Source organism: Poecilia latipinna, unplaced genomic scaffold, assembly GCF_001443285.1.
Source record: "Poecilia latipinna isolate Pla-1442-1.1 unplaced genomic scaffold, P_latipinna-1.0 Scaffold455, whole genome shotgun sequence".
Taxonomy (NCBI): Eukaryota; Metazoa; Chordata; class Actinopteri; order Cyprinodontiformes; family Poeciliidae; genus Poecilia; species Poecilia latipinna.
In genome coordinates this window covers 80,045-89,161 of record NW_015113071.1, presented here as the reverse complement: position 1 = coordinate 89,161, position 9,117 = coordinate 80,045, and the positions used below count along the sequence as shown (strand labels likewise).

The window sequence follows — 9,117 nt, the reverse complement described above, 5'->3', positions numbered from 1 at the left end:
TCAACAGAGATTGCATAATGTTATGTTTAAAGTGATAATTATTTGATAATGAAGTCCGTCTTTTTTTGTAGAATCAGTGACCTTTGATGAATCCACTGCTGGGGCTGGCCTTGTAATAACGGATTCTGGGAAACGTCTCAAGTACTCAAAAACCGCAAGGCCACCAACACCGTCTTCCAAATCACAAAGGTTTTGTCTACCCATGGTTTTTGGTACGAATGGCTTCATCTCCGGTCGGCACTACTGGGAGGTTGAAGTGGGCCTGAGAAACGACTGGGATATCGGTGTAGCCCTGGAAACGGTTGATAGATCACAAAGTACTGTGAACAAAGACAGGGGATTCTATTTTTTAGGAAAGTCTGGTTTTGATTATGAAGTTCGCGATACAGCCTGTGAAGTTCTCCACCTCAGTCCCAGGCCAAGGCATGTGGGGGTGTATTTAGACTACGAGGCAGGTAGAGTGTCATTCTTTGACGTGACCCAGAAGTTGCATATTTATTCTTTCCTACAGGAGCATTTCACAGGGAAACTTTTCCCATATTTCTATCTGTACAGCGGCACAAAGAGGTCAGAGCCTTTGCTCCTACTTTCCATCCTTGATCCAGAACACTACCTTCGTCTCATTCGCTCTCTTGACCAAGCTAAAAAACCAGCTGAATAGAATCGATTGTAAGGTCAAACTCCAACTAGATCCATGAAATCCAGATGTCCTACAGAGTAAAATGACCACTGGTAAATACTGAAAGATTTTTACCTACAACCGTTCTCACTGTTTGGTTTCAGGGAAGGCATGTTAATGTAAAGTGTTGTATAACTGGGGATTAGGTCATTTCGTATCAAACACGTTTGTAACTTCCTTGACAGTAAATATGTAATGAAACAAAAGGTTTTTCTAGGCCTAAGTAACGGTTGGTGGGAATTTTGGGGGGCGGGGGTTTATCTGAAGCAAAAATCAACTTTGTACCAATGATCCTGCTACTTTGGAATGTGTTTGCCAATTTACATTATAAAGAGTAAACTAGATTTTTCTCTTGAATGTCTATAGCATTAAGCATTCTTTGTAACAGTATTCTTTTAGCCTTTCATGTTTTGGGTTCTGGTCAGTTTTGTTTGTTTCGTATCCAAATTTTTTTTTTAGGTCTGGTACAAGATTTTTCATGAAAGATTTCAGACAGACTTGGATTGATTCGCTATGGCGGGCCAGATTTGGCCTTCGGGCCTCAAGTTTAACACTTGTGTCTTAGAGGAAAGTAACCAGCCTGGCCTTTTCATGCAAAAACAAATTATCCTGCAATAAAATACAAGATGTTCCACACAGTGTACGTTAGATATCATCTCCTCCGCAATCCCATCACATCAAAGTTGTTAAATGGTGACCAGAAATCTGTCGAAGAAAGAAAGCTGTGAAAATCCTCAACCAAAAAGTGTATCAGTTAACTTGCTTTGCTCTACAATTGAAAAGAGTGAAATTAACAATTCATCATATTGTACAACATCAAATTGGTAAAAAGACTACATTATATTTGTCTTATTGCGCATTTTTCTCTCCCACACGTTTTCCTTCCACCCAACTTTCTATTAAAACACTTGGATACAGCACCATGAAAGCAGTAAGCATTTTTTTTAACAATAAACATTTGTGGCTTACCTTTTCAATGAGTTTGTAGCATCTTTCGTAACATAGCATTTCTGTATTAATCTATTTTTTGTACACAATATTCCAGTCTCCTTAAAAGAGAATTTTGGGTACTCTGGCTTCTTCCAAAAGTCAAACAATGTACATGTACAAAATGTGGAGCCGATCTAAATAAAACGCAGGTGTCATTACTACACCTGTATCTCTCCTACTCATTCTAATACCAATGCCTGCTGGGAAATGAAGGCCTGCTTCATACAGTCCCGCCTGATAAGCTGGTTCTGGAAATGAACAGATCTCAGCTCTTGGCTACAATAGGAAAGAGAATGATATCTACACCAATGTAACTCAGAAGACAATGTTGTTAAGAATGCCAACAGTAACATAAAAAAAAAAAAAACGGAGCTTAAATTATTCAAGCTAATGCTAAAAGCAGACTTTAGGCTAATTGATCTTTCTGCATGTTTCCAGACCTTATCCAGTTTATTTTTAACAGTTCTGGAAGAATTTGACTATTTTCCTTGTGGATGTTATTTATTTCTTGCATGTTTAGAATGAAATGTGGCATTTACTTGGATTTGTTTGTCAAAATTATGAAAGAAAACAGCTAAAAACAAAACATATGCCAAAAATGCCCAGATAGCTCTTCTATTTTTTGAACTCAGAAATCAATAGTCTTAAGTTTCGTTTCAGTGAACTGATGTGACCAGGCCACACCCACTGTGCACCAGAAGTTGGCTCTGTGGCTCACTTTTTGGTAGATCTGCTTCCTTGGCAGAGATGAGCTCTAAAGTGTTTGTAGCTCCTTATTTGTAGCTTTCAAACTGCGTGGAAGAGTCTGTTGACACCCCTGGATTTTCACATTTACAGCTGAACTACATAGCTGAGGTGAGTTGTTATTCTAAATCAGTCATTTCATCTGCAGTGGCATTATTTCAGATGGTAATAATCATTTTAATGTGCCAACACAATCATGTGAAGGTGACTCACTGGGCGTGTCTGGCATGGTGCTGTAGTTTGCCGTTTGCTAAAGTGACTGCAAACAATCACCCATCTCTCTCTTGGATGTGTTCTTCTAAATAAAACCCACACTCAGCTTAAAACCCAATAAAATGTTGCTGGTTTCAGTTACAACCCTGGTAGTAACGACTATGCTTTATAAGAAATTAATGATGATTTTGCAAATTAAATGGAAATGTTTATTCATCAAATTTTCCTTCCAGACTTGTAATTTTTTTTTTCTCATTATAATTTTGGAAACAAACCTTTTTTGTTCACATTTCCACACTATTAAGAACATGAAAATGAATCAATCCTCATTTTTCTGTGCCTTTTAAACTTAAAATCAGAAATAAAAGTGTGTGTGCGTGTGTGTGTTTTTTTTTTTTTTTTGTAATGATGTATAGTAGATACTTAAGTTGTCTTTTCATCAATGTGTATTTAACATTTCCGGCTCTACATGCGTTTTATTTATCTGGACTGAAGGCAAAAACGTCTCTTGGGTTTGTAAATGCTGCAGATCCTTGCTATACATAGCAGCCACACCAGAAAAAGAGGTAATATTAGTCAGGCCTGTTCTGGTTTATTTATAAAAGTGATTCAGAGCCACCAGTTGTATGGCTGAAAAGCTTAAATCAAGATATAGGCTTTTTTTTCTATTAATTTTTTTATCAAATTTTCTAGAGAGTGTATCATCAACACATGCCATTAATCCACTCCCCGCTTTAGGTTCCATCATTCACACAGCCCTGTTTAGTCTGCTTTAATTAAACTTCAGTTTGTTTGTCTAGAAAGTCCGGTTTGTTCAGGGAGGTGTAGATGGTAATTAGACTCCGATTTGGAACCAAAGAACCAAACTCTGGGCCGCCCACAGACCAAGCTGTTGGTTCGGTTGAAGCAAACTGTGATGTGGTTCAAATGCATATAGGAATGTCACGAAGATCAGAGACCACTCCAAAAGCAGGAAGTGGACTATAGCGCAGGGAATTCTGGGTAAACAGAACCATAACAAATGCACAAGTCTAGTCATAGCAGGAGAAATGGCTCATGTGTTTTTTTTTACCAAAGACAAAATAGAAATACTACAACTGTTAAATCTGATGCCACTCTATTGTTTTTTACTTAAGGAAGGAAGTTTCGCTCAGTGTCTTCATCAGAGGTTTTCGTGTTGTTTCCTTCAGTGGTTCTTGGTGCAGCGCCACCACAGGAGAGGAGCTGAACAGGTATACCAAAGGGTTTGGTTGGTTCGACATAGAGCAAAATGAACGCGAACAGCACCAGCTGAAAATGCAACATATGTTGGTATCAATCGAACAGAGTCTACCAGACTATTGAGTTTGAAAACAACCTAGAAAAACCTGTTAGTACAGGAAAAGTCATTAGTTTGAGGTATTCTACATCTCTTTTTTTTATCTCCTGCTACAGAGATGTCAACACACAGCATCCTCACTTCACTACCAGAGGAACATTTCCGCTGTTTGCTCTGTCTGGACCTCTTCACCGAACCAGTCACCACACCATGCGGTCATAACTTCTGCAGGACCTGCCTCAGCCAACAATGGAGCGACGGCGACTGTTACCAGTGTCCAAAGTGTAACAAAAGATTCCCCGTGAAGCCAGAGTTCTCCACAAATGAAGTCATGGAGGAAATGTCGGTCCAATTAAAGAGACGGAAAATCGAGGCACTCGAAAGCGAAAACGCACCGTGGCAGGTCAAGTGCGACGTGTGTGCGGATTTGAGGCTCAAGGCGTCCAAGTCGTGCCTGGTGTGTCTGGCGTCGTACTGCGACGGACACCTGGAGCCTCACCGGAGGGTTCCCGCCCTGATGAGACACAAGCTGGTGGAGCCGCTGGAGAACCTGGAGGAGAGGGTTTGTGAGAAGCACACCAGGATCCTGGAGTTTTTCTGCAGAAGGGAACAAGCGTTTGTCTGTCTGCTGTGCTGCGAAGCAGAACACAGAGACCACGAGACGGTACCTGTTGAAGAGGAGGGGGCTCTGCAGAAAGTGAGACTTGGTCACATGGTGCACAGCTGTCCAAGTGTGTAAAAAGGAAATATCTGACTTAACCACATCGGCTTTCTTGTGATTGCTCATTTTAGGTAACCATTGATTCCCAACAAACAAAAATCAAACTCATGATTGATGAAAGAATGGAAAAGATAGAGGAATTTCAAAAAACCTCAGAAATGAGCAAAGTGAGTTTCTGCAAAAAAAAAAAAAAATAGTATAAAACTGTAATAACAATAAATGTATCTTTATATAACAGGTAAAAGCAGACAACATAATTGAAGGCGGTGAGAAGCTGTTCAGTAATCTGATGAGCAGGGTGAAAGAGATTCAAAGCACACTGCTATCAAACATTGAGAAAGAATTGAGAAAATCCAAGGAAAATGTCCAGGTGATGATTCAGGAGCTGGAAGAGGAGGTTGCAGCTCTGCAGATGAAACACTCTCAACTAGAGGAACTTTCACAAAATGAAGACAACCTTAGACTTCTACAGGTTAGTCGGTCAACAAAGTCCTACATCTTACAACTGACAATTCTTAAGGAATGTTTTTTATAGCGTTACATAGTAATGCAGTTGATATCACTGTTACCTTGCTGCATGAAGGTCCTGGAATATAAATCTGGCCTGCAGGTTTTCAATATGGAGTTAGCATGTTCTTCTTGTGCATACAAGGGCTCTCACCAGGTATTTTCTCCCGAAATTTGCAAACATGACTGTTAGGTTAGTTGATCTCTCTAAAATTTCCTTAATTGTGTGGTCGTTTGTCCTGTGTGTTTCTGTGTTGCCCTACGATGGACTGGCATAATGTCCAGGGAGTACCCTGCCTCTTGCTCAATGACCACTGGAGATAGACAGTCTTCTCCATGACCCTATAGTATAACTGGATACAGACAGTTGATAGATTTGGTAAATCACTTTTGAATATTTCATGGAATGCTGAAGCAGGCTTGTGGGTCAAAGAGAATAGCAGGTCTTAGATTAAATGTTCAATTCCAGATTACAATCCTTTTGGTTCAGTTCAGTTTATTTATACACGACACCAAATGCCGTCTAAAGTCCCTACAAGAACACAGGTTGAAATCAATTCCATTGATCCAGTTTAGTAAATAAATTTTTCATTACTAGAAAACACCCATAGAGCCAAATCCAATAAGAGAACGTGGCACAGTCTAATCCTCAATATAATACAAAATAAATGCTGTAAAAAAGGGCTTACTGACATTCTGTGAATTCTTTATGTACAAATATCAAACACGCTCGTAAGTTTGACCAAACCAGAAGTTTTTTTTCCCCCCGAGTAAAGCCTTCCACAATAACTTAAGGTGGTCATTCACTAACTATGGGCAACCAAAAAAGACAGCAAGAGGCTTTTCTCCAAAAATGTGGAAGATGTGGTCATAGACCTTAACATGTTTACTGGGCTTGAGAAAACATCACCACAAGTGTCAACAAAGTTATTTGTTTCAACCTTAGCTCCATTTTATTGCATCTTTCAATTACTCATGCCATGCATACTTTGTTTGGACATATGCATCTTTTCAGACATTGCAGACTCTGAACACCATGTCGAAAACCAAGGACTGGTCCAAGACCAAGGTTTACCCAGATCTGCATGTTCACACAACGAGGACAGCCGTGGAATATCTTGTCAATGGTTTTCAAATAACACTAAGGACACTGACAAACATCGGTAAAATATATGCTGAGTACATTTAAGTTATTTTTTCATTAGAAATAAGTTATTGTAAACAACATTTTTGTTTTATCACTTTGTAGAATTGACCAAAATGAGAGAATACAAAGGTTAGATCATTTTCTTGTTATATTTATTCTTCAATGTTATGTTTAAAGTGATAATTATTTGATAATGAAGTCCGTCTTTTTTTGTAGAATCAGTGACCTTTGATGAATCCACTGCTGGGGCTGGCCTTGTAATAACGGATTCTGGGAAACGTCTCAAGTACTCAAAAACCGCAAGGCCACCAACACCGTCTTCCAAATCACAAAGGTTTTGTCTACCCATGGTTTTTGGTACGAATGGCTTCATCTCCGGTCGGCACTACTGGGAGGTTGAAGTGGGCCTGAGAAACGACTGGGATATCGGTGTAGCCCTGGAAACGGTTGATAGATCACAAAGTACTGTGAACAAAGACAGGGGATTCTATTTTTTAGGAAAGTCTGGTTTTGATTATGAAGTTCGCGATACAGCCTGTGAAGTTCTCCACCTCAGTCCCAGGCCAAGGCATGTGGGAGTGTATTTAGACTACGAGGCAGGTAGAGTGTCATTCTTTGACGTGACCCAGAAGTTGCATATTTATTCTTTCCTACAGGAGCATTTCACAGGGAAACTTTTCCCATATTTCTATCTGTACAGCGGCACAAAGAGGTCAGAGCCTTTGCTCCTACTTTCCATCCTTGATCCAGAACACTACCTTCGTCTCATTCGCTCTCTTGACCAAGCTAAAAAACCAGCTGAATAGAATCGATTGTAAGGTCAAACTCCAACTAGATCCATGAAATCCAGATGTCCTACAGAGTAAAATGACCACTGGTAAATACTGAAAGATTTTTACCTACAACCGTTCTCACTGTTTGGTTTCAGGGAAGGCATGTTAATGTAAAGTGTTGTATAACTGGGGATTAGGTCATTTCGTATCAAACACGTTTGTAACTTCCTTGACAGTAAATATGTAATGAAACAAAAGGTTTTTCTAGGCCTAAGTAATGGTTGGTGGGAATTTTGGGGGGCGGGGGTTTATCTGAAGCAAAAATCAACTTTGTACCAATGATCCTGCTACTTTGGAATGTGTTTGCCAATTTACATTATAAAGAGTAAACTAGATTTTTCTCTTGAATGTCTATAGCATTAAGCATTCTTTGTAACAGTATTCTTTTAGCCTTTCATGTTTTGGGTTCTGGTCAGTTTTGTTTGTTTCGTATCCAAATTTTTTTTTTAGGTCTGGTACAAGATTTTTCATGAAAGATTTCAGACAGACTTGGATTGATTCGCTATGGCCGGCCACATTTGGCCTTCGGGCCTCAAGTTTAACACTTGTGTCTTAGAGGAAAGTAACCAGCCTGGCCTTNGAAGCAGAACACAGAGACCACGAGACGGTACCTGTTGAAGAGGAGGGGGCTCTGCAGAAAGTGAGACCTCAATCATTTGTACTTACAGTGCTTTGCAGATTTTTGTTGTCACTCCAAGATATGTCAGATCATTTTAACATCAAAGATAATTTGAGTACTTTAAAAAGTCTTGAAACAAGTTTAACCACTGAACATTTAATAGATGAAGTATTAGGGCCATACTAAGAAAAAAAAATAAAAATGAGAACTAATATGAGAATAAAATCGCTCAAGAATAAAGTTGAAAAATTATGAGATTGCAGCCGTAATAATACAGGAAAAATGTCGGATTTATACAAAATTAATGTTACGAAAATAGTTACAGAGGAAAAACGTCAAAGAAGTACGAGAATAGTCGTGCAAGAAATAATGAAAAAAAAAAAAATTGAACTAAGGAAAAAGTTGACATTACACAAATAAAGATGAAATAATGCAAGAATAAAATTTAAATAATATGGGGAAAATTACTAAATATGAGAATCATGTCAAAATAATGAAAATAAAGTCATACAAGAAAAAAGTCAAAAATGAGAAGGAAGTCACAATATGAGAAAAAAGTCACATCCAAGAATAAAGTTGTACGAGAAGAAATTCGAAATACAATAATAAAGTCAGAATAATGTAAAACAAAGTCAGAGTATTACATGAAAAAAGTCAACATATTGAAAACGAAGACATATTTCGCTAATAAAGTCAAAGTAATGCAACAATAAAACTGTAGTGTTATGACTATTTTCTTATTATGTCAACTATTTTCATATGACTTTACTCTTGTAACTACACGACTATTCTCGTATGAGTTTATTCTGGGAATATTAGGACTTCTTGTAATTTTATGACTTTATTCTCATAATTAGAAAAGGTGACAAAAAAGAAAAAAGACAAGAACTCTGTAAGGGAGTAAAAATGCTCTCAGTGCTCAGGACTAGGCTTTACTGACAGCCATTTACTTTCTTTTAGGAAAACCTTGAATCCAAACGAGCAAAAATCAAACTCATGATCGAAGAAAGAACAAAAAAGATAGAGGAATTTACCTTGTCATCAGAAATGAGAAAAGTGAGTATCTTCATTATATTTATATTTACAGGATGGCTTAAAGTGACACTACATTCAACAATATTTGTGTATTTCGGATAGGTGAAAGCAGACAAACAAACGGAGGACGGTGAGAAGCTGTTCAGTAACCTGATGGGCAGAGTACAAGAGATTCAAAGCAAACTGCAGTCAAACATTGAGAAAAAATTGAGAAAATCCAAGGAAAAAGTCCAGTTGATGATTGAGGAGCTAGAAGAGGAGGTGGCAGCTCTGCAGAGGAAACACTTGCAACTAGAGGAACTGTTACAAAG

The 9,117-nt window shown here is 38.4% G+C and overlaps 1 protein-coding gene across 1 annotated transcript; it reads left to right on the top strand.

Moving 5' to 3' along the window:
• The first annotated feature begins 3,849 nt into the window (after positions 1-3,849).
• LOC106951367 (E3 ubiquitin-protein ligase TRIM41-like) lies at positions 3,850-7,661 on the top strand. The gene is made up of 6 exons (XM_015038840.1): positions 3,850-4,641; positions 4,737-4,832; positions 4,904-5,137; positions 6,188-6,335; positions 6,422-6,448; positions 6,536-7,661. The coding sequence occupies exons 1-6, from the start codon at positions 4,063-4,065 to the stop codon at positions 7,123-7,125; spliced, it is 1,674 nt and encodes a 557-aa protein (XP_014894326.1). The 5' UTR covers positions 3,850-4,062; the 3' UTR covers positions 7,126-7,661.
• The last annotated feature ends 1,456 nt before the right edge of the window (positions 7,662-9,117 follow it).

Excerpts from the sequence above, each read along its gene's own strand:
- LOC106951367 (XM_015038840.1), top strand. The coding sequence starts at position 4,063 with ATGTCAACACACAGCATCCTCACTTCACTACCAGAGGAACATTTCCGC. Across the intron at positions 4,642-4,736 it reads AGGAGGGGGCTCTGCAGAAA|GTAACCATTGATTCCCAACA; the intron begins GTGAGACTTGGT and ends TGCTCATTTTAG. Across the intron at positions 6,449-6,535 it reads CAAAATGAGAGAATACAAAG|AATCAGTGACCTTTGATGAA; the intron begins GTTAGATCATTT and ends CTTTTTTTGTAG.